This window comes from Canis lupus, chromosome 12 (assembly GCF_003254725.2).
Source record: "Canis lupus dingo isolate Sandy chromosome 12, ASM325472v2, whole genome shotgun sequence".
NCBI lineage: Eukaryota > Metazoa > Chordata > Mammalia > Carnivora > Canidae > Canis > Canis lupus.
Genome location: NC_064254.1, coordinates 6,996,531 through 7,023,490, shown reverse-complemented (window position 1 = coordinate 7,023,490; position 26,960 = coordinate 6,996,531). Strand labels below are relative to the sequence as shown.

The window sequence follows — 26,960 nt, the reverse complement described above, 5'->3', positions numbered from 1 at the left end:
ACAGCAATGAACAAGCTTGATAATTTTCCGATGGACACAAAGTATGCAGCAATGAGAAAAACAAAATCCTGTTTGAATATTGGCCTTTTCAAACACTTAACAGCCTCCCCAAGGTCCATTTTGAATTGAAAACAGTATGATAATATCAAGAAATAATAAAAGTGAACATGAAAATACTGTACAGAATCATTTTCTCCCAGCTGACAAAAGCTAGTAACAGAAATACATTAATTATAACAATATTTTCTCCAAAGTACCAGAAACTAGCATCTAAGATTACTCTTTTTGTTTTTAAAGATTTTATTTATTTGGGAGAGAAGGAGAAAGAGGGAGAAAGAGCGGGGGGAGGGGCAGTGAGCCTGATGTGGGGCTCCACCCTGGGACTCCTGGATCATGACCTGAGCCAAAGGCAGACGCTTAATCAAGTGAGCTACCCAGGCACCCCTAAGATTACTCTTTTGAATAGGTACCCGAAAACAGATTCCTACAAAACTAAGTACACACCTAGCTCTAGAGTCTATTAGAATGTGCTTCTTATAGAACATGTATCATTTTATTTATTGTAATATTCTTTACCAATAATGAGACACAGGACACACGTAACCATGAAAACAAAGATAAACTTGCTTAACTATCTTCCCATTAAGAAATACATATATTTGAAAAGGACACTGAAACTAATTTTCAGAAAATTAAATAACTGCACCATATTTAAATAATTAGCTCATAATTTAAGAAATGTTTGTCTGTAGTTTTAGTTCATCTTTAACTGACAAAAGATCTCTTATACTATAGTTCTTCTATTCTTGTCCCTTTCTATAAAACATAAAAGTGCATTAAAGTATTCCTTTTCTTTTCTTTTCTTTTTTTTACAAAAGTGTAGCTGACACATAACGTTATATTGGTTTCAGGTGTACAATACAACACAGTGATTGGACAAATCTGTATGTTACGCTGTGGTCACCCCTAGTGTAGCTACAATCTGTCAAACATACAGCACTATCACAGTATCATTGACTACATTCCCTATGCAGTAGTCATCGTCCTCATAATTTATTCATCTCATACCTGGAAGCCTGTATCTCCCACTCCCCTTTGCCCCTACTCTCTCCACTCTGGCAACCACCAGTTTATTCTTTGTATTTATAAGTCTGTTTCTGCTTTTTATTAAAAGTATTCCCTTTCAAGAGAACTAATCTGTAATGTTAATGTTAACCAAATAAAAAAATTTCTTGTGCTGCAAATAATCATCTCTCCATATTTATGCCATCTTAAGTGAAACAGTATAATCAATTCACATCTACAATTTAAATAAATTGCTTACTTTGATTTCTCAATAAAGTGCTTTTGTCAGTCTATAAATAATAAACATTTTAGTGTCAGTTTTTAAAGGAAATTACTGAAAAGTATTAAACATTAAATACATACAGGACCAACTGGTTCTTTTTACACTGAGCACATGTTAAGTTTGTCTTCTGATAAGTAGCTATCATCAGTGTTACTCAGACAACCTTCTGGCCCTTCAGACATATCTTCAGACTCCCTCATAAAGTATAAAATGGTGTATACATGATAGAAACTTCCTAGTCACCACAGTCCTCTATCCCCTACAGCAAGTATGTCTAAGGGCGGCAGATATAATGCCACACTGCTAAAGGAGTTACTTCAGTCAGTTCTTTAAAAATTTCTGCCTTTCCACTTATGATCATTCCATCTGATGTTTCTCTCAATCATACTTTTATTTAGCAAAACCATTCTGTGAAAAGCACTGCTGATATGGTAATACAAGAGGTCTTTGTCAATGAGATGCTAAATGTCCCAAAATATCGAAGACTAGTTAGTATCTAAATTGAGTTTGCAAACAGAAAATAATACCATAGCCAATATCATTTCTACCTAAGAAGCAAGACGACTACCCTTTAGAGGCTATGCTTGACTTTTCATATGTATTTTTAACATAGCAGCAGATAATCAGATTAGTTCATACTTTGACACATAAAATCATACAAACTATTCAAGAGTTCCAAATAAACAAAGGTCACAAAAAATCAACTGGTTAGTCCTTTGTCTAAAGACAGAAAAGAAATATGTCCTATTTTCCAAAGAAAATGGGATCCTGAATAACTCAATGACTTTCCAGTAAATTTCTGCAATTCGGTGGTTTTCAAACCACAAGTGGTTTTTAAATCATAACCCTGGTAATATATACTTACATCACAACCTATTATATATTATTTTCATTTATATATGTAACACAAAGGTTTCACAAAAACAATACTTGCCCTTAATATTTGCACTGCACTGATTATTTTCTATCCTACTCAATTTTTTAAAACGCAATTAAGAGGCACTTGGGTGGCTCAGTCAGTTGAGCGCGCCTGCCTCTTCATTTCAGCTCAAGTGATGATCTCATGGGTGGTGAGATCAAGCCCCATGTCAGGTTCCGCACTCAGTGGGGAGACTGCTTGAGGAGTTTCCATCTCCCTCTGCCCCTCCCCCCAGCTCATGCTCGCTCTTTCTCTAAAATAAATAAATACATCTTTTTTAAAAAGATGCTAAAAGTGTTATACCATGTCAAGAAATTTTGTGACTTTCTTTTTTTTTTTTTAATTTTATTTATTTATGATAGTCACACAGAGAGAGAGAGAGAGAGAGAGAGAGAGAGAGAGAGAGAGAGGCAGAGACACAGGCAGAGACACAGGCAGAGGGAGAAGCAGGCTCCATGCACCGGGAGCCTGACGTGGGATTCGATCCCGGGTCTCCAGGATCGCACCCTGGGCCAAAGGCAGGCGCCAAACCGCTGCGCCACCCAGGGATCCCATTTTGTGGCTTTCTATTATAGATATTTACTGATTCTTTTAGTAAAGTCCTACAAATATAAAAATGTTTAATAAAAGAAAAGGATAATACGAAAGAATATTATTTAGAGTATTATCAAAAGGGTAGAAAAGCTAAGTGGACCAAAAAAGATGCTCATGTAGCTTTAAAAATTAGAAAGGCTAAAAAAAAAATTAGAGGGATCCCTGGGTGGCGCAGCGGTTTGGCGCCTGCCTTTGGCCCAGGGCGCGATCCTGGAGACCCGGGATCGAATCCCACGTCGGGCTCCCGGTGCATGGAGCCTGCTTCTCCCTCTGCCTGTGTCTCTGCCTCTCTCTCTCTTTCTCTCTCTGTGTGACTATCATGAATAAATAAAAAAAAATTAAAAAAAAAATTAGAAAGGTTTGTGGCAAGATGAATTGATAATTTACATTCAAGAATGCTTAAATACCATCCTTTTCAATTGTTTAGACATTCTTTCCATAATTTCAAATGAATTACAAATCTGTTAAGTTATATCCTTTCTTTAGAGGTAATATAAAAATAATTAACACTCTCAACTGGGAAGGATAATATATCAACTCAAAGGTGGGAATATTCCTTATCCAAACTGAAAGTGTTTCTACAGATAGCCTTAGTCTTACAGAGAATTGTGATTCAAGGAAAGAAAATACTAAACATGTAAAAGAGGGACTGACAATTAAGTAGAAAATAGCAAACACTTATGGTAATGGAGAAATATATACTATAGTACAATTAACTTTTCCTGTTTTTTTTTTTTTAAGACTACATAGTAACCTCAGATAACGAGAATCCAGAAGAGCATCTTCAATCCACTGTACCTCAAATCCTAACACTAGAGTCAGTCATTTTTTGGTGCCTCCCCAGAATACTTCCTTTAAATATCCTTCTGATTATGGCATAAGAAAATCTTGGATGATAAGGGTCTTCAGGTCAAAGGCGCTTTAAGGTTAAAAGTAGCATATTGCACAACTGGGTGGCGGGGGACCTCCAAATGGCCTAAAATGATTTCAGCCAGGCCAAACCAGATTCAAAATGCCAAAAAATAAAAATAAAAACAATATCCTCCCATTTCAAAGAGAGGAATTTTGGTTAAGCAGGAAGCTGTTAAGAATAGCAAATCCAGCCAGGCTGGATACTCTTCTACGTTCATGCAAATGGCTGATACAGACATTTCTTGTTCTAACAATATGGAGAAACATTATTATTTTGTATATCATTTACCGGCAAAATTAATAATTCAAGGTTTTTTAGCAACTTTCACTTCCCATATACTCATTTCCTTTCCCTTCTGATTCCCTTTCTCTAATCTCAAACTGCCCAGGAATGTTTTATAAAGAAAAGGGATAATAATCTGAAGTGATAGTAGTTATTGGGACATCCGCTCACCATTTGGCAGAATATTTCATCAGAGGCAAACAGTCATCAAATTAACTATAAACTAGCAACCACAGTTCCTCACCTAATACTCCACTATCTCAACAAGGTTTTAAACATGTTTATACTAACTTCAATTTTACATAAACAAGTTACAACTCATTTTTTTCACCACATATATTCTGAAAAGCAATCTTGAAAAATAACTAACCTAATGGGACACAACAGTTGTTTTTAAAGTGATTATTCCATCTTTTAAAAGCATATTGTATACTTTATGGTATATTCTTAAAAAGAGTACTTAAAATCACAGCAGCTTTGGCCAAAATAATCTTTGTGTGTTGTCCTACACATCTCATGCCTCTGCTGCAATAATGTATTTCTATACTCTATTTCATACAGGAATGAAATCCACAAATATGTCTGTAAAGTTCAATGACTTTTCTTCTGTATTTCAAAAAGAATTCCAAATGCCACCTCCACAAGCAGGATGTTACTAGTCATTCCTTTCAAATGATGTTGAGGAAATTAAAAATATGGGTATGAAAATAAAGAGAAAAAAAGTATTTTCTTTACACACTTGAAAATACTTAATATTTTTAAAAGCAAAAAGCAAAAATGACAAAGCTGTGTAAAGAGTAAATGGACACAGATCACAGAGAGACAATAATTAATTATAAATATAAAAAAATCCAACTGCAAGTACAAAGAAATGCAAAGACCATAGCTGAACTATCTTCACTGGTAATTTTTTAAATTTTATATTTAGTTAGGGACAAATATAGTTCTTTGCCTTTTGATGTGTGCCCCTTTTCTCAAAGGTGCCTGACCTTCTCCCAAAGCCACACTTTACTGAATTAGAAGGGGAAGCTATCTCTATATGGAGACAGTCATCAATCTAATACATGTTTTGTCTCATTGCTACTTTCATCTTTTCTGTAAAATTTAAACTCTGACCAGTAAGGAAGCATTTCTTCATATCTGTAATTGAGACATGTAGAGCAAAAAAGAATACATTCATTTAATGGCAGAGATATTGTTAAAAGTTGGATAAAACTTACCAATATTTTTTTCCTTTTAAAGATCTAAAGTATTTGAGAAATTCCAAACTTTTAACAAACTGCCAGCCTCCTCAACCCCCCCAAAATCCCTCCCACCTATCCCCTAGTTTAGGCATAAATATAAAGAACTAAAGCCTTAAGTATTATTACTTTCTTGCCCAAATAACATAATGAATAGAAAGTGAAAACTGACAAAGATTCTCTCCTTGATCAATCTCTAACCAGGCTCTTCGAGACTTCTCGAGTAGGACTCAATCTTGGCCTATAAAAACTACAGACTCTTAACACAATTGGTTTCATCCCCCACTTCCCAAACATTAAAATATTTAAACAAACACTAACAGTTTCTAACAACTCAAGGCCCCAAAACCCTAGGATGACCCTAGCCCCTCTTAAAGTGCCTGCCTGAGAAAGCTCAAGGCTGTCAAAAGAATTTAAGGTTTTCTAGGTAAGACACCTGTCTACAGGCCTCTGACCACCCCATCTTAGACCATTTAGTAAAAAGGGTTTGCAACTATAAATCCTTCCTCTGTCCCTATGAAATGCATATTTATCTCCTAAATCTCAGGAGTCCCTGTCTCTAGGACATGAAAGCCATTCCTTTAAAATGCAACCATCAGGAAGGATAAGGCCTCAGTTTCTCAGTCTCAATAGGAGAAGGGAAATCCAAACTTCCAGGATAGTCAGCTTAAAGACACAATCAACCTACCTAGTCATTATTTACACTGACAAACCTTTAATTTTTTTTTACTTCCCTGACTCTATGAGCTAAGCTAGCAACCCTCCTTACTCCCTCATTCTCCACTTAAAACGCCCATTTACCTTTGCACAAATCAAAGTTGTGTTCAGTTCAAAGTGAACTCTTCATATTGTTATATATTACTGATTAAAATCTGTTCTTAGCACTTTAGTGTACAGCTTTATCTTTGACAAATAGAAAAGGTTAAACATAGCTCAGTACAGACTTAGTTATTTTATATAAGATCATTAGATATAAAATTATTTTTTTAAATGAAGGTTAAATTCATGTAGGAGTCATAATTTAAGGAGTCAATCAATCAGCATTTGGGCTGTTAGCAGACATCAAGCCCAAGCCCTTCATGTTACAGATAATGACTCTAAAGGTCCAAAGAGATTAAGTGATTTACCCAAGATGATTTTAAGAAGGGACTGGATTCTAGGACTAATTCAATATGGTTCTCTTCCTGACTCCAACATGAAAATATCCTTTCTCTTATATTCTCATTGGTAAAAGGAATATTTACCATTAAATTTCAAGTCCAGATCAGAGATGAACATGTATTACCCTACTACAACACAAGTTTTTACAGTTCCACTCTATGCTGACAACTGTACACTATGCAAAGTTTGTTGGGTTCAAGTACACAGACCATTTCATTTCACTCGGGGAAGGCTGTTTCAATAGTCCTAGGCAAATATATGAAGCACCTTGGTAAGGAGAAATTACTTTCACATACAAGCAAAGAAAGCAAAACCCCATGCATAAACACAAAGGAAGGTCAAACTATGTAGATAGTCTTAAAATCAAAAGGAGAAAAATTTAAGAACCCTTTTTCTGCACTTACCAGCAAAGCATTTGGAACAGAGGTTCATAGTCTTGCTGGACCTGGGGCAAAAAAAAAGAAAAAAAAGAAAGAAGAGCTAAAAATTCAGTATTACTCTAATGAAAACATAAAGATGTTTGAAATGTAAGCAAGAATCTCCTGGCCATGCAACTGAACTAATAAACTAATGCTAAGTCCCTAACCAGCCACCCTCTCCCACAAGGAAATGAAAACAAATAAAACAACAAAAACACACGCTTTGTTATCAGTGTGTTAACCAATGCTTTATTTTTTGGAATTTGCAAAATTCAGAAATTATGTAGCAGAAAAGTTCAGAATTACTCTAACATGTCTAGAAGATGACACAGGAATCATTTGTCCCACATGATTACCATATTCTGTTCACACTGGAAACATACCTAAGTACTGTTATCACTGTAGACAACAAAAATTTTGGCTGTAAAGGAATAAAACTTTCTACTCAGATACACACTCACTTATCTCCACAGCATTATTTGAATTTTTCTGTCATTTTCTTTCCCTTAATTCTAGTCCTATTTCAGATCCTGGTCACATTATGACCCTGTTGTTCAAAATTCTTTCTTCAGATGTTCCCAAATTATTTTTCATGTCCTTTCATCTGTTAATAATAGCTACAATTCACTGAATACTAACTTTGACAGGCACTTAACATACATTATTTTATTAATTTTCCCCCTATCCGTGAGATGGGTATTACCATCTTGCTTTGCTTTCAAAATACACTTTTAGAAAAATCACATTAAAATTTCTACAACCAGGAAACATCACAATTGGTTACAAATGATGACTAAATTAATGAGGAAATGTTCCTACCACCTCCTCTTAGGTGTTATTAAATTGAGTGATCTTCGGAAATCAAGGAGTCTCATCTCCATTTGACAGGCAAGCAGCTTGCCCAAGGTCACAGAGCTAGGGAACTACAGAGGAAATATATGACCTTGGGTTTGAGCTACTGCCAAAGACCAGGCCTTGTTCACAGCATAACACATCACAGGGCACTACAAAGCAGCCCAGGCCACATCGTGGTGGGCAATCAATTAAGTACTTCTCATTGCTGTTTCCCTTCCTGATTCTCTCCCAAGTGCACTCATTCATAAAGATTTCTTCCCCAAACCTAGAATACTCTATGTTGGATAAGCTGACCTATTTACAGCCTCATTCGTCAGCAACTCCCCTCCCAATATTTTAGTCTTTGCCCAGAGGTGTTCCTATACAAAATAAGCCAACTTTCTTCTGCCCTCCTTAGTATATCCTACAATTAAAGTCTCCCTCAGGAAGTATTCCCTGATAGCTGTGGTTGTTTTCCAATGTACTGGAACCCAAGACCTCAGGGCAAGTAATTGTCATACAGTGACAAAACTGGGGTAGGGGGCAGGGGTCCATTACTTCCCTTTCCCAAAAGAGAAGCTCTGTTAACAGGTGGGTCTTTCTTTAGGACTCGGCTTAATATAAAGACATCAAAAGCAGTAAGGAAATTTTGAGTAACAATAAATGAATAAAAATGAATAAAGAGACAAAAAGATGTCATTAATTGTGGAATCTAACATTTATTACATGCCTACTATGTGGTAAGCATACCAGGATGCCTTCAACCTCACTTTACCGAAAGAGGAAAGAGAGGCTTCCAGGTTATGTAACTTTCCAAAGATTACAGAACAAGTAAATGGATGAACCTAATCTGCCTAACCCCAAAGCCTGTGTTCTTTTCACCATGCCAAACTAGGGCCTCTGCCCCCAATACAGAAGCTGAAGGGTACACATAACCCCCAAGTCAGTACTCTGGTAATTTGGAAAAATGGTCCCATAAGTAGAGATTTAATGATTGTCAGGTAAGCTCCCTAGAATGCAAATCTTTTCATCAGGAGGAAGTCCAATCCCTGCCCTCCCTTCCAACACATGAACACAGCTCAGCACCAAGCGTGCAGTTTTACCATCTGTATTTCACAAAGCTGGTAAAAAAAAAAAAAAAAAAACAGCCTTTTTCTCTGCATCCCCTTCTCTCTCTTCAGAGAATTTATTTAATACCCACTATACTTAGATCTTACTAAATGACATCCATTCCACTTTCTGAAGAGGACTTTTCCAGCAACATGCTCATCAGTCAGGTTATGAAAGAAATAATACAGCTACTGATATTATTAATCAAAACAGAGATGTATGAAATCTAAAATATGCTGGGCTTTGGCTATGGAAATAATGGCCACTGGTAATGCCAACTTGGATCATATAGTTCTGTAACACACAACTTGAAAGAACTGGCAGAGGGTTTTGAGACCTTTTCTCCTTTCTCATGTTCAACATGTAAAACTTGAAGCTAACAACATGCATACAACTACTGATTGCTCATAGAAAGGCAATGTGATCAATTTGCAGTCTCGAAACAGACAATAGAGTTCTCTGACAACAAACATGAAAGGTAAAGAGGATTCTCTTAGGTCCCATTGCTCCAAAGAAACTGCTCTTTCTGACATCTCCAAGGGCTACCAGGTTTCTAAAACCGAGGATTAGTAGGATAAATAATGGCCACCCAAAGAGATCAAATCCTAATCCCTGGAATTTATCTTATCTAGAAAAAAGGTCTTTGCAGACAAATTAAAGATTGTGAATTTACCCTGTATTATTGAAGTTGGCCCTAAATGATATAAGCGTTTCTGAGAAAGGGCAAAGGGAGTTTGGAGAGATGCACAAAAGAAAAAGTGGTATCAAGATGGAGGAAAGGACTGTGGGAATATGGTCACAAACCCAGGAATGCTGGGACAGCTAGTAGAAGGTGGAAGAGGCTAGGAATTGATTCTCCCCTAGAGCCCCACAGAGAACAAAGCAGCCCTGACAGATTAGGGACTTTCAGCCTCCAGAACTTAATAAATCTCTGTCGCTTTAATCCAATTTGTGGTAATTTGTTACAGCAGCCTCACAAAACAAATACACAGAATTAGGTCTCTGATCTCCTCTCACTCCCTCCCCTACTGAACAGCATTCATCCAGATGCATCTCTCTTGAAACTCTTTACTCCTGCCTTCTTCTGCCTCTCCCTCTGCCCTTGCCCCTGCTTATGCTCACTTGTTCTCTTTATCCCTCTCAAAAACATTTTTTAATATAAATTAAATTAAATTGTACTATTTCTTGCTTAATGCTACCTAACAGTTTCCTATTGCATTTAAAACAAAATTCAAACATCTTTCCAAAATTATGAAGTGCCCTCATGGTCTCACTCTGCCTACCTCCCTCCACTTCTCTTCACTTCTTACCATTTTGCTCCCCTCATTTACCACATTCCAACCACAATGGCCTTTTTTCTTTTCCTAGAATGTGCTGTAGAGCTCTTGCCCATGCTGTTTCCTCCACCCTTAAATCACAGTAAGAATAGCTCTTTCTTGTCACTCATATCTTGGATTCAAACCCCCTCCTCCAAAGCGTTCATCTGCCCTCCCCCCAATTTAAATCAGTCCCTTTTCTTGTTTTCTTTTAGCAAATGACCCTTTAGGTCACTCTTGTTCAGTACATAACAGGCATGCAATATTTGTTAAATAAAGAAATGAATCCCCTTCTCCTGAAACATGAAATGTGAAAACCTAAGTAGATTTCAAAAATTTATTTTGTAAAGGTCATTCAAACACCATCGGGAAGAAAGGGCATCCACAACTCCTGTAACTGCCAGCCTATCATTTCTCAGGAGCTCTATCATACTGTATTACCCACAACTGGTAGATAATGCCACCCTGTGTACCCAGCCATGATTTGTCACTGAGGAGATAACAGGTGGCAGACACTTTCAGAAGTTTCTTTCCAACGAAATGGAGTTGGGAAGAAACCAGCGTCAATTTTTCTCTCTTTCCAATAAATAATGTTTAACGGTATTTTCTAGTTTTGAAAACACATGGCTCTTGTACAAATTTAGAAAAAGAACATAAGCATTTAAGTGAAAATCAAAGATTACTGTTAATCCAACCCCCCAAAATGAGAATTGTTAACATTCTGACATAATTCCTTCTTATCCTATGGCTAGATATACATAATTAAGAATTTATTATACTTAACAGTGTTGATAAAGTTGTGTGATATGTTCACAAGTGTGTATTTTATTATGCTTTATGACATAAGCATATTTTCTTTGCATAAATATTTCATATTAAAAATGCAAATTTCATTTATTTTATATTTACTATTTCCCATGTCAGTAAGTATTCTTCAAAAACATGTTTGTTGCTAAGAGTCTAGTACATACTAATACTGTAATTTATTTAGTTACTTGTTTACTGTTGGATGTTTATTCTTTGCCCCAGATTTTTCCTATTATAAATATTCCCATAATGAGCATTTGAAGACATAAATCTTTGGATAACTTTCATTAAAACTGATTCTGAGGAGAATTACTAGATAAAAAAAATATGATTTTGGTAAGTACTGCCAAATTACTTACCAGATAATCTCTAACAATTTATGCTGTCATCAAAAGGATCTGAAAGTACTTTTTTCAATAAACTCTCACCAACATTAACTATTATTACTTTCAAGATTTTGCTTGATGGGAGAAATGGCTATCTCACTTTAATCATGTGTTTTCTTTTGAAATAAATGTTTCCCAATTTTGAAAGATATTAACTTTTTAATGAAGAATAAATTGATTTCTAAGTAATTTATCTTGGGAAATTAAAATAATATTCCTAATTTCTGAAAACTCTAGAAACATTTTATTTATAATATTTTCTTGCCATCCATACAACACTACTATCTCTTACCACCCAGGAAAACACAAACATGCTAGGTTCCACCCACAAAGTATTTTAATATAAATGTGGAAATAAGAAAACATGTTACCATATCAGTGGTCCTCAACAATATCTTTTTGGGGGCAGCCCGGGTGGCTCAGCGGTTTAGCGCCGCCTTCAGCCCAGGGCATTGATCCTGGAGACCCATGATCGAGTCCCATGTCAGGCTCCCTGCATGGAGCCTGAATCTCCTTCTGCCTGTGTCTCTGCCTCTCTGTCTCTGTGTCTCTCATGAATAAATAAATAAAATCTTTTTTAAAAAAATATTTTTAGTCCAACAATGAGGAATAAACTAAGGCACAGAAAAAATTTAAGAGTCAAAAGAGAAATACAGTACTAAAAGAATTTAGGCTACAAAGGGGTTTCCTTTTTTTTTTTTTTTTCCTTTTTTTTTTTTTTTTCCTTTTTTTTTTTTTTTTAAGTAACCCCTGTACCCAACATGGGGCTCAAACTCACAATCCCAAAATCAAGAATCACACACTCCACCAACTAAACCAGCCAGGTGCCCCAATGGGGTTTCCTTCTTAATGAAGAGAACTAATCTGTTAGAACCAACTAGTCACATTTCCTAGTTCCTTCTTTAATAATCTAAAAGAAGGAGAGGAGGAGAGGGAAAGAGAAGAAAGGCAAGAAGAAGTTGGAAGGCAAGGGAGGGAGAAGGACATGAAGAAAGAGAAGGTAAAATTAAATACCAATGCTTCCTCCACTCTAAAAACCATTCCAGTTGCCTAGAAGTAAAATTAGATGTTTAAAGACTAGTAACAATCTATGTGCCACCCCATACACTTACAGCCAGAAAGTCTAACTAACTTCCTACAACTGCTAGAAACCAAGAAACAGTTCTACTAAATCATCACTCTTTGCTCACCCCAGGCAAACAAGAAAAAGGCCAGTTTAAACAGATGACATCCTAGCTGGGAATGACGAAGGAGGTTTTCAACAGTGCATCCAGCCTGTTTGAACTGTTACATATCACTCTAAATCATTCAGACAATGTCTGCGAACTTTTCTTTTTAAGGGAATATTAAAAAGGAAAAAATGGAACTGTTAATAAGGGGGATGAGTTTCTAGAATGTAGCAATACAGGTTGTACTACTTTAAAAGATAATATCAATTTAACAACTTAGATCCAGTTGGGGTACTGGAATGGATAGTGTCTTAACATTTTACACCCAAATTCAAGGACAGCAAGGACACAACACACCCTATAGTTTTGTGTTTGAAGTCCCTGCACTAAACAATATATAAATAAAAAACAAGTCACCTTATCATCTGTGGCCCTGCACACATTACTAAGAGCTTAATCCAGCACTATCTAAATATCTAGTAAAAAGGAAGACAAAATTAAAACATGTAAAAGCCAGCACAGGAAAGGAGGAAAAAATACAAGGAACTAAATAAAAATACCAAATAATTTTTCCACACAGGAGAAACTAATGACACTACCAACATTCTAACACACAATGGTATACAGTGGCTACAGCTGTCTTAGTATATATGCCCAAACATAAGGAATGGATTTCTTCCCTAAAATTATCTGTCCAAAACAAAAAGAGAGATAAGAGAGGAGAGACGAGGGGAGGGGAGATGAGGGTAAACAAAGGGAGACAAGGGGAGGGGAGAGGAGAGGAAGAAAGAAAAGGAATTTCGAGGCTGACATGAATAATTTTATCCTAAATACCAACAGAGGAGAAAGAAAAAGCTCCCAAGAAACCTAAAAGTGAAAAACCCAGGCATGCAGTCATGCCCAGAGAAAGGGCATGTGGGATTTCAAAAGAGGAAGACCATATCAATGGAATTAAACTCCCAGGGGCATCTATCCAGTCTGTGAAGGGGGAGTGACAGTGAAGTTCTCATCACCAGGCAGAAACACTTAAGTCTGTAAGGACGTCGAGACAGCACTAACACTAACGTTGGATGCTTTGTCAAGGTTATTACAACAAACAAGTTTTAAAAGGAGTAAAACTACAGTTTTAAATACAGATTTAATACTTAAGTATTAAGTATGATCTCATAATTACAAGAGGTAGCTGACACTGAAAAAGACTTTTGAAGATCACTTAGAAAGCAATGCAATAAAAGCCTTGGAATGTTAGGAAGATCACAAATAACATTAAAATGATAGCAATTAAAAAAATAAAAATAAAATAAAATGATGGCAATTCTCCTAGTGTTATGAATGGATTCTTGTGGATTCAAATCAAACTTCCATTGAGAGCAACATTTACCGATTTTTAAAGTGTTCTACCTCAAATAACGTATAAGGAAGTGAATAACTGAAAAACTGAGGTCAATAACTTTAAACATGGTTTTAGTAAACATTAAAGGCACTGATACCTGTGAAGATGTAGAAAGCTTGAATAAATTGTGTTAAGGGAGTGTGAAAAAACTAGTATTTCAAAATGTATATTAAGAATGTATACAAACATATAATTTTATATAACTTGTGACCTTAAACATACATGTGAAGTTATACGAATGAATAAAGAATAAAATGAATGAAAAATGAATAAATAAAAATCTTATTTTTTAAAAAACTGCATATAAAACCGCAATTATCTCAAAAAGATAGTTTCAAAATATACCTGCATAAACAACTTAATTAGATATTTAATTATTTCACCTATACTCTAAAATTTTCCATATTCAAGGCTGACCAAAACACGTTTTTCTTATTGAGAAAACTGAGGACTGCCTCATATCTGGGTCTCTTCATTTGCAAATGTATGATATTTTACAAAACTCAAACTCTATGTTAGAATAAAACTAATGCTCAGCAGAATTCACTTTTGTAGTAGAGAAAAAATCTTTAAAAAAAGACTAAGTTCACTGCTATCCAGCTACCTAAAGAAATTTCATACACGTTGATTATTACATTTCTCACTTAAACTATTCCCATCCACTTTGTAAAAATAGTTTTTTAGAATTCTACAGAAATGGAAGGCACTTTCTGGAGTGATGAAAATCATCACGATTAACGTATATACACAGCATACATTTATCAAAATGTATTACATCATATATTTAAGATTGTGCATTTTACTATATATAAATTATAGCTCAATAAGGTATTGGTACAAAAAATAAATTTTTAAAATCCTACACATTAGATACCACTACTGGTCCATTACAAAGGTATTCTTCGTGTTGCTATGAAAATAGTACAGTGAGTTTGTATTTCCCAACTGTTTAGCATAGGAGCAAAAATCTAAGAACAAAAAAACGAAGAGAGATATACTGAGATATTCCCTGACCTTATTTTTCTCCTTGCCAGCTATGCTCCTGCACCCAAATGAGGAGAGGGAAAGGACACTACATTTATGGAGGTCAGGGTGTTTTTTTCCTGAACACTGGTCAACATAATTAAATGGCTATGAATTGGGTTAATAATTAAACTCAAGAACCACTTCTTCTAAGGCAAAATACTGAGCTTTGCATTTTTCTTCATCTTTACAATTATCATTATATAAAAACTACTAAAGAATTATATATGTACCTGTCCTACCCAAGTGGCAAATACTTCTGCTTCATCCTGATGAGGCATACATTTATCTACGCTTATCACAAAGATAATTTAGGCTTATAAGGAGAGGCATTCACTTATCCATATTTATGGAAACTCAGATCAAATGCAAGACAATTTTTAATAAAGATGATAAGTAAACCTAAAGCATTAGATCTTTCTTTGTCAGAAAATGAGACATAAACTTCGGAGATGACAGAGTTATAAGGATTCAAACTACAAGGTGAAACAGACTAGCAAGGCTAAATGTAAGGCCAAGGAAGAAAAGAAAAGTACAAGGTACTTCTAGCATCTGGAAAACATCCAAGTAAAAAAGACACTTCAAGATGCAACATTTCGGTGCATATCATTTAGGTAAGATCCAAGTACCAACCTGACATCTATTAAATATGGAGGAGAAAAAAGCAGTATCTCGCAATATAAACACAAGAAAAATTTAAATGTGCAGGTAATGTCACTGACCTTAAGAAATGAACATGTTTTATACTTCAATAGCACCTTTCATTTGTTCAATTTCTAAACACTTTATGTGCTTTATCAGTCTAATAGGATAGTCTCAAGGTAGGTGAAAAGGTCAGGATCACATCTACCTTGTGTGATAAGGCCTGAAAGGTGATAGCAGAAGAGAAACTGCTCTCCTTATTCCCAGTCCAAAGCTCACTGAAAAGGAAATAAGTTCAAAATTTCCATTTCCTGGCTCTTTTAATCACTCACTTTAAAATACAAAATTGGAAAAAAATAAAATAAAAATAAAAATAAAATAAAATAAAATAAAATACAAAATTGGGGGATCCCTATGTGGCTCAGCGGTTTAGCACCTGCCTTTGGCCCAGGACGTGATCCTGGAGTCCTGGGAGTGACTCCCACATCAGACTCCTGCCATGGAGCCTGCTTCTCCCTCTGCCTGTGTCTCTGCCTCTCTGTCTCGTGTCTCTCATGAATAAATAAATAAAATCTTTAAAGAAAATAAATAAGTAAAAATAAAATACAAAACTGGCTCAGTTGGTTAAACATCTGCCTTTGGCTCAGGTCATGATCCTGGGGTCCTGGGATAGGACAACATCTCCCTGCACAGCAAGAAGCCTGCTTCTCCCTGTCCCTGCCCCCTGCTTAGATGCGCTCGCGCTCTCTCTCAAAATCTTTAAAAATAAAATACAAAACTGAGTAAAGTCCACAAAAGAAAACTCTCCATGTAATTGTAATCAACCCCAGCACAAAAACACAGAGTTAGAAGAAAACTCAACAGTACTTCTTTTCTGCCTCAAGACTGCCTCAAGTATCTCTGAATTTCTAATGTCTTACTTTATAACCTTCCTACTGTTGTAAACACCTTTATAATCTTGTCATCAGTGTAAAAACACAGGCTGCTACATGGGTACTGTAAGAGCAGTGGCCTGGGAGGAAAAGGCCTGGCTTGAATGTGTGACCTCCCATTTGGGTGTTCTTACCCTTCATTAAAATAAAGTGGGTTACTTAGACCAGTGACCTATGACATTTTAGGAGTCTAAGATCACACAGTAATATAATCATATATGATCTAATAAGATAACTACTAAACTCTCCATTATTTCTAGGTTAACTACCTACTAAAACCTTCTGATGGAGACTATTTCCTAACTTTCTAGTTTTCTCACTCTGGAACATTTTTCTGAGATCTTTGTTGAAGGCATACACTGTGATGGTCTAATACTAAATATCATAAAGGGATGGCCTGTGATTTCTTTAAGAACCATTCCAATTATAGGACTTGTTTTCAACGGTTTTAAATGTTAAAAGGTATCACTGACTCTTATTTAACTGGTTTTCTTATCACTTTGGAATTCTTTGTATTACCACTTTACCAACCCAATCCTACTCCTACACTGAATTTCCACAGCTATTTACTTTCCTTAAGAAAATTATCTTGCCACCTCTCTGGGCTCAGACCTGGTTGGCGGCAACACGGCCAAACGCACCAAGAAGGTCGGAATCGTGGGTAAACACGAGACCTGTTATGGGGCCTCCCTCAGGAAGATGGTGAAGAAGATTGAGATTAGCCAGCACGCCAAGTACACCTGCTACTTCTGTGGCAAAACCAAGATGAAAAGGAGAGCAGCGGGCATCTGGCACTGTGGCTCCTGCATGAAGACCATAGCAGGTGGCACCTGGACCTACATACAACACCACTTCTGCCATCACAGTAAAGTCTGCCAGCAGAAGACTGAAGGAGTTGAAAGACCAGTAGAAGCTCCACCATTTGCATTGGCAGCCTATAATAAATGGGTTAATTTATATAATAAAAAATTTTTTTGATTTTTAAAAAGAAAATTATCTTGCCTTGACCCTGCTGAATACCTATTATATATATCCAGCAACGTTTTTTAAATCTCAGATATTTTAAATTTTAATCCAGTTGTCTATTGAATCACCTATCCCACACAAACTTGATGTCATTCATGAACGTAATGAGCATCTTCTGTGTGCCACCATTTAAGACTCTGGTGAAAATATTAAAAAACTCAGGACACATCTGATAGAATTCAACTTAGATTGCATTGCCCCCCTCCCCAGTACTGAGGGCTGGTGCAGAGTCATGGTAAATTGTCTAAGAAGAGCTTAATAATCATAGATCCATTTACTTTCCAGGCCAGAGAGCCTGCTACTTTTCATAGACATAAAAGCTACCTTAACCAACACAAGAAAACTATGAAAGGCTATATCATCTGGCAAAAAACAGACCCATAGCAGATAAGCTACACTAGGCACCTTAAAATGGTGAGTCTGGGCATCCCTGGGTGGCGCAGCAGTTTAGCGCCTGCCTTTGGCCCAGGGCGCGATCCTGGAGACCTGGGATCGAATCCCACGTCGGGCTCCCGGTGCATGGAGCCTGCTTCTCCTGCCTATGTCTCTGCCTCTCTCTCTCTCTCTCTCTCTCTCTCTCTCTCTCTCTCTCTGTGACTATCATAAATAAAAATAAAAATAAAATGGTGAGTCTGCAGCAGCAGCATCTTCTTCAAAGAATACAGCAGTAGTTTCCTTTGCACAACTGCATTCAATTGGCTCTATTAACTAATGCTGGAGACCCTCCATAAAACAGACACGCCCACAGCTTGTCAGATGCTCTCCCAATCAGCAGAGCGTTTATCCAATACAGTGGCTTATTTCCACTCCTATCAGTTAAGCTGAAGCCTCATGAAGAACTAGTTGTTTTTTGTTCCCAAATCTGTCTATGCCTAATAACTATGCCGAGTTTACTTGTTGCTGTGATCAGAGCTGACTACCTAAACCTTTAAGTGCAAAAAGAAAGTATTATTTCTATGAAATCTATGTTGAATACTTTGAATAGATAAAAGTCATGTTGCTATTTTAAAAAAAGAATGCTGGGGATCCCTGGGTGGCTCAGTTGTTTAGCGCCTGCCTTCGGCCCAGGGCGTGATCCTGGAGTCCTGGGATCGAGTCCCACGTCGGGCTCCCTGCCTGGGGGCCTGCTTCTCCCTCTGTGTCTCTGCCTCTCTCTCTATGTCTCTCATGAATAAATAAATAAAATCTTTAAAAAAAAAAAGAATGCTGTCATATTAGGCATAGGCAAGACAACTTTAAAGACTGAAGAACAAATCATAAAAACCTAGTGATCTCAGGTTGCTTCGCAAAAGTCTTTATAGTCTCACTCCACTTAATGAGACCAAATTGGGACATTAATTAACAAATACTTATTTAGGTACCATGTGCTAGTTACCAACAAGGTTAAATGAGTTAACCATTTTAAGCTAGCATGTGTTTTAGAACTATTAACGCAATGCTATTATTGGCATTTTGCACATAGGAAAACTGAGGCACAGAGAAGTTCACATTTCAGTAAGAGGCAAATGAGGCTTCTAGCCCAGAAAGGCTAGTCCTAGAGGCCATATTCCTAATATATTTAACCATCACAAATGATGTATTATTTGTGTGACTTATATAGCCATAAAAAAGGTCTTAAGCCTACTGCAAAAAATACAAACTATATACATCTGTGTTTTAAATTAACCTAAAGTGTCTAATTTATTTTTTAAGCATTCCATGCTTTAATACATTTTTTTTCACTTACCTATCAGTCTTACTAGAGTAAGAGACAACTGGTATACATGTGCCATGTGGTGGGTCAAGCCAGCCACAAACCACAAAGATAGAGTCAATGGTTTCACATTAATTACAGAGATTATTGACATACCATATTCTCCTTTCCCAAGAAAAGAAAGAAAAGTATTTACAGGTTTAAATATAACATTCTGAGAATCTACCCATGATTAATCAGCATATTAGCAATTTCAGAATGCACAGAGAACAAAATTAGCAACTCTACCAAAATCTTTAAAAAACAAACATGCAGAAAAAATGTAAACTATATATGAAATTCTTAATATTAAGAAACATATTTGGGGTTTTTTGGCAAATTAGTTGATATATGTTTACTCATAAAGTTGTCCCTTCTTACTAGATTCCATTAATTTCTCTACTATCTTGCTCTGTTGACTACTATAAACTGCAATCAAATATCAAAAGCAACTTCTAAAACATAAAATCCATCTCCACATCTTACATGCTACTATAATAAATTTCTCTCTGAAACTGTAAGTACAAATATAACTCATCAAGGAGACATCTGGAATATATTTATCCATGCATAGAAACCTAAGAAAGCAGAAAATGCCTTTTCAACTACACCACTAATAAAGTTATTTTTTAAAAGAATTCTATGCACCCTCCTCCATATAGTAACTACTTTTAGCAATGATACTAAAGCTATTACCACTAATAAAGTTATTTTTTTTAATTTTTTTTTAATTTTTATTTATTTATGATAGGCACACAGTGAGAGAGAGAGAGGCAGAGACACAGGCAGAGGGAGAAGCAGGCTCCATGCACCGGAAGCCTGACGTGGGATTTGATCCTGGGTCTCCAGGATCGCGCCCTGGGCCAAAGGCAGGCGCTAAACCGCTGCGCCACCCAGGGATCCCTAATAAAGTTATTTTTTAAAAGAATTCTATGCACCCTCCTCCATATAGTAACTACTTTTAGCAATGATACTAAAGCTATTAAGTAAAAAGTTACTGAAAAACAAGACAATATATGGTCTCAAAGTTTCCTCCCACAAACTACTTGCTAAATACAAAAAGATGTATTCATAACAAGAGGTAAAGCATGGGTAGCAAATGTTAACAATCAGTGAATCTAGGTAAGGCATATATAAACATTCATTATACATATATAAAAAATAATATACATTGTATTTATTATCTCAACCTGTCTGTAGACTTGAAACTTTTCTAAGTAAAAAGCTGAGGCAGGATGTCCACACAAAGACTTGTACATAAACATTCATCATCATTCATAATAGCCAGAAACTAGAAGCAATTCATTTTTTTTTTTGAGATTTTATTTATTTATTCATGAGAGACAGAGAGAGGCAGAAACACAGGCAGAGGGAGAAGCAGGCTCCATGCAGGGAGCCCGACGTGGGACTCGATCCTGGGTCTCCAGGATCACACCCTAGGCCGAAGGTGGCGCTAAACCGCTGAGCCACCCAGGCTGCCCACTAGAAGCAATTCAAATACCCATCAACTGGTTAATGGAAAAATGAAATGTGACAATATCCATAGATTAAGCAATAAAAAGGAACACACTATGGATACATGCTACAAGGATGATGAACCTTGAAAACATTAATCTCAGTGAAAGACGCTAATCTTCTTTCTACATATTATGACTACATTTATGTGAAAAATATCAAGAAAAGACAAATCTAGAAACAGTGGTGAGGAAACTTTTCAAGGTGCTATAAATGTTCTAAAACTGAATCTGGTAATGGTGGTACAACACTATAAATTTACTAAAAATCATCAAACTATATAGTTACAATGAGTACATTTTATGGTATGTAAATTATACTTCAATAAACTTGTTAACAAAAAAGTTGAGAAAGGTACATCTTATGAATTAAAAAAGAATCAATATAAAAGAATGATAATCTGTAAAGGAAGAAATGTGGTTATCTGCTAGTGCAGACTAGAGGCAGGGAGTAAGGCATGAGGCTACACTATACAATTAAATTGTACAATTGTACAATTAGAGTTACATTTCTACAAAAAATAGATAAAAATAAAACATTCATTCAAATGTTACTTCAAAGTAAAGAACTCCAATCCTTTACTGTTATATTCAAATATATTTTATATTCCCAAACAAGCCCCCTAAAGATGGCACATTAATTTTATAATTAAAAGATACTGCTTTCAACAACAAAAAGAAAAAACCCAACTGAAAAATGGGCAAACGACCTGAAAAGACATTTCTCCAAAGAAGATATACAAATGGCCAGCAAGCCCATTGAAAAGATGTCTAATGTCTTTAGTTTAGTTATCAGCAAAACGCAAATCTAAAGTAAAATGAGATATACTTCATACCTAATTGGATGACTATAATAAAAAATAGTGTTGGCCAGGGTATGCCAACACATTGCTAGTGGGATGTAAGAGGGCACATCTACCCTGGAAAATAGATTGGTAGTTCCCTCAATAAATTAAATATAGAATTACCACATGAATCAAAGAACTGAAAACAAGTGTTCAAACAAATATTTGTACATGCATGTATGTGGCAGTACTAGTCATAAGAGCCAAAGGGTGGAAAAAACTCGAATGTTCATCAACTGACGAATGCTTAAACAAATTATGGTATATAAGCATACAATGGATTACTACCCAGCCATAAAAAGGAATGAAGTACTGATACATGCTACACCAGAGAAGGGACCTTAAAAACATACAAAATGAAAGAAACCAGACACAAGGGTCACAGGTTGTAGAATTCCATTCGCACGAAGTATACAAAATAAGCAAATCCACAAAGACAGAAACATTAGTGATTGCCAGGGTCTGGGGAGCGTACAGAGAATAGAGACGGACTGTTTAAGGAAGGGATACAGATCCCCCTTTCATCCTTTTGGGATGATGAAAATGTTCTGAAACTAGAAAGTGGTGATGACCGCACAACAATGTGAATACAGTAAATGCCACTGAATTATACACTTCAAAATAGTTTAAAATGGTGGATTTTATACGTCTTTTACCATAATTTACAAAAACTGCCTGTGAGTGTATGTATGTATACACACACACACGATACTTACCTTGAATTTATTATAATTTTTATACTTATTTTGGCTTTTATGTATATTTTAGAGCATATAATAGGTATGCCTTAAAATCTAACATTTATTGAGCACCTACTACATGTAAGATACATGCTAGGCATTTTTTGTGCATTTTAATCCTTAAAAACCTATACAGTAGGTAGGTATTGTTATTCCCAAAATATTTCTTTTCAAAAATTTTATTTGACAGAGAGAGAGAAACGGAGAGAACAAGCAGAGGAAGCAGCAGAGGGAGACAGAGAAGCAGCCTCCCATCTGAGCAGGGAGACCCCTCAGGGCCAAATCCCAGGACCCTGGGATCGTGACCTGAGCCAAAGGCAGATGCTTAGCCACCCAGGCACCCCATCCCCAATTTATGTATAGGAAACCAAGGCCCAAAGAAATAAGGCAGCAAGTAAGAGGTTACAAACATTTTTAAGGTTAACTCAAATATAAGAAGAGAAGAGACCAAATGATTTCTAAGGCACCTTGCAATAATACAACACTGTGAATATGTCACGAGAAAAAAAAAGAAAATCATATCTTTCCTCAAACTTTCTTGACAGAAGATCTCTGGTGAAATATGGACAGAGAGTCAACATTAGTCCTAAAAAGAATTTCAATATGACATATGCTAACTATTTCTTTCCTTACTATGCTGGTTACTTCCAGAGAACCCAAAAAGTCCAAGAGAATTGTCACCACTCATTTCAAAGTAAATCACGAAGTAGGGCAGGAGGAGTGGCTGTACATAAACACCCAAGTAACGGAATAAAAAAAGTCTCCCTAGACTTAGTGAATCAAAATCTTGGTTGATGCCTAAGGGGTTTTTTTTAAAGTTGAGGTGAACAGGGATGCCTGGGTGGCTCAGCAGTTGAGCGTCTGCCTTCAGCTCAGGGCATGATCCCTGAGATCAAGTCCCAACAATGGGCTCCCCACATGGAGCCTGCTTCTCCTCTGCCTATGTCTCTGCCTCTCTCTCTCTCTATGTCTCTCATGAATAAATAAATAATAAATAAATAATATTTATAAATAAATATTAAATTTATTAATAAACTTATAAATAAATCTTAATAAAATAAAAATAAATAATAAATGTTTATTTTAAATATTAAATAAATAAAATCTTTTAAAAAATAAATAAATAAATAGAATCTTAAAAAAAAAAACGTTGAGATGAACAGAAACAGAAAACTTAGAAGTTACCATAGCTGGGACGCCTGGATGGCTCAGCGGTTGAGCGTCTGCCTTTGGATCAGGGCATGATCCCGGTTCCAGGATTGAGTCCCACATCGGGCCGCCTGCGAGGAGCCTACTTCTCCCTCTGCCTGTGTCTCTGCCTCTCTCTCTGTGTCTCTCATGAATAAATAAATAAAATCTTTAAGAAAAAAATTTTTTTAAGAAATTGCCATAGCCAATTGAGAAAAAAAATTTTTAGGCAAACAGAACAAGTAAGCCTAGTCCAATTAGCACTCAGATTTTAAATTTTAGAGTACAGTTATCAGACTTACTACAGTAATTTTTTAACTATATTATTTTCATTTCAAACGGCATGTCTTGGCAGCCCGAGTGGCTCAGCGGTTTAGCGCCACCTTCAGCCCAGGGCCTGATCCTGGAGACCCAGAATGGAGTCCCACATCAGGCTCCCAGCATGGAGCCTGCTTCTCCCTCTGCCTGTGTCTCTGCCCCCCTCCCCTGTGTCTCATTAATAAATAAAATCTTAAAAAAAAAAAAAAAAAAGGCATGTCTCTAACCAAAATACACTTGAATCTTTGCATTAATTCATGATATTTGGCCTATCAAATTGTACCTATAATGCCTTTAAGAATCTTATAAATTCTAGCTGTGTATGTATATACATGTATTATTATGTAAGTATGTATATGTACACACACATTTTATTAGTAACCTTACACAAAATTTAGCATGGTGCCTGACAATCTAGCCTCAAAATGTTTTCAAACACACAAGCACACAAATAAATTCTATTAAAATTTACTGACACCCACATTATGTGCCAGGCACTGTGCTAGGTGCTATGAACAAGCCAGGAACAAGACATACTCTCACAACACTATCAGAAAGGATATCTGTCATTAAGCAGGCTGCTGTGGAAGTATCCACCCCTTTCCATCATTTCCCTCATTTTACTTTTAGATGTGAACATTCTGCTTCATCCTTCCCTAGGGCATTATAGGATTCTCACTTTGTCATATCCCTTTAAATTCCAATTTTCATTTTACATGGGGAAAATGTACATCCACGTAGCCTCCATTACTATTTCAAAGCAATTGGAAAAATCCCAGAATCCCCATTTCCATTGGGCTGAGACTTTCCAATATGCCTAATAATGATACTTTATGACCTAGAAGTTCCAATGAATTGGTAGTAAGAAAACATTGATCTGCTTCAGTGGCACTGTAATTGGAATGGTGATTAAATGCATCATGTTAAATTTACCCTGGGCCTTTTCCAGTGTGGCAAACATAAAATGACCTATCAGCATCAGCAGAGCCTAAACCACTCTTTCCTTCTTAAAATGATACTTTTCCTGTATGTCAAAGGTGCTATGTTTGAGCTTCTCCATTAATAATTAGGTGGCATAACACAACAAACTGTATACACCCTTATAGGCTACCAAAGGATGTACCTTGCCCAACATGGTTTACTGTATTTAGCAACTTGGGAAAACCATATGTATGTCAGAGCAGTGCATTTGCACCACTATAGTTAATGGTCTGTCAGCATTTCCATTATAAAGCAATTTTCAAAGGTTTATTGCTCTGCTGAAGAATTTGCTCTGAGCTGAAATTTGGCATTCCAGAAAAGCAAAAACTGTAGCCTGTAGTTGTTTATTCCCTTCCAAGTAGGCCAAGTAGTTTGTTTTTTTTTTTAAGTTAATCTATCCCTTTATTTCAGAATTTCCTCATATAGCCCTTTGGGAATATCCACAGAACAAAACTTCAACACCTCACAAAGCGACTATTGTTGGGTAATAGGAGCTAGCAAGTTGAAGGTACAGAGCACATAGATTCCAACTTATTTATGGAATTATTTTTAAAAAGCAAGCATATTTTTGATGAACAAATTTCAAGTTTAAAAACGTTTTCATCAATTCTATCTACTTAAATTATTCACACTATTAGAATATACTACCACTGATATTAAAATCAATGGGTGACTTTAAAATTCTCATCTATTATTAAACCTTTTATCTTCCAAGAAACATAATAGCTACTAGTGACCTAGTGTGAATTTTACATACTCTCAATTCTCTCCCGCCCTACTAGTTAAAAGGAATAAATGCTGTAAGTAAAAGCTAGGTAGCAGGAAAGATTTATACAGTAGATAGAGAAACTCTGAAGGTAACTTAGAAAATTCAGAAAACAAGGATCATCCCCTGAATGACAAAGTGCACAGAAAACAACTATGGTAACCTAGAAGATTGGTACATTAGTGATAAACAATTTTATTCAATCTCTGGTAACTTTTCTATTAGTCTAAAAGCTTGCCAGAATATTTCGTGTTTCAAACAAAGAAGAAATCAACTATTTCAGTCTTTTGGTTTCTTGTTACTGAATCTACCTTGAAAGCTCCAATATTTACACTTTAAATTACAAGGGTATTCAATTATACAAATAATTATAATTTTCACACAACTCTACACGATGAATAGAGTAGTTATAAAAATGGTTTTCTAAGCTTAAAAACTTTTACTACGTACAAATAAAGAACCTCTAAAACTAGAGATCAGTGATCAACCTTTTAAAAATGTATACATTTTAGAGAAGTGTAAAGATTCATCCTAAATTACTACTGATACAGCTTAATATATTTTGCCAGTTTTCCAACTTTATATTACTGAAGACAACTATAATCTCAAATTATTAATATAATATGAAACCATTTCCACACAAAATAACACAGAATAATGTTTGTCAGATGGCAGATAAACGGGATCCAATTCATGATTATCACTAATGGAAATATGGGCACGAATGCATTAGACCAGGGGGAAGGGTGTAAAAAAACAGTAAAAGATACAGACAAAATATTATGATTTTTACTGATGTTACAGTCTTTTCATAACATTTTATATTCAGATTCCAAATTAATCCCACCTCTACCTTTGCCAGGCATTAATCAAATCTGCCAAATTAACAAGTATAAAAACTAAAGCCAAAAAAAGTTATTTACCAAGGAAAAACAATAGAATACTGAAGATTAACCCTCAGTAATGCCAGTGTTATAAGTTAACTGGATTGACAGAATCTGACATCTAGGTAAAAAATTAAGTTACTTTTATCTTTTGCACAAAGTGTTAGTTAGTGGCCCCGGCTAGATGGTCCCTCCGGTAGTTAACCCAAGGACCTGTGAATCCTTTTGGTATTTTAAGAGAAACCTCAAGAAAGCCTGCAGTGGCCGGTTCCAATGTAATAATGGAGGCAGCAACCTAGCAAATGGTGTTGGCCATCACACCTTCACCCAGCCTCAATGCTCTTTTTCAAGGCACTGAAGTTTCTTTAAAAGGCTTAACAGAAACAAGTGGCAGTTAGTCATTGATGATTTCATTTCCATGTTAGAAAGACAAACACAAACACAGCCTTATTAAGCAGTAAGCAGGATTGTAAATAA

The 26,960-nt window shown here is 35.9% G+C and overlaps 1 protein-coding gene and 1 pseudogene across 6 annotated transcripts in view; one reads left to right on the top strand and one right to left on the bottom strand.

The window, feature by feature from the left end:
* ZFAND3 (zinc finger AN1-type containing 3) overlaps positions 1–26,960 on the bottom strand; it is a 320,017-nt gene that overhangs the window by 209,213 nt on the left and 83,844 nt on the right. For all 6 annotated transcript variants that reach the window (XM_049092558.1, XM_025418640.3, XM_025418637.3 and 3 more), the window contains exon 2: positions 6,863–6,903. In XM_049092558.1, the coding sequence (XP_048948515.1) occupies positions 6,863–6,890 (28 nt within the window). In that variant the 5' untranslated portion in view covers positions 6,891–6,903. The remainder of the gene's footprint in view (positions 1–6,862; positions 6,904–26,960) is intronic.
* On the top strand, positions 16,547–17,408 carry LOC118350492 (60S ribosomal protein L37a-like; annotated as a pseudogene).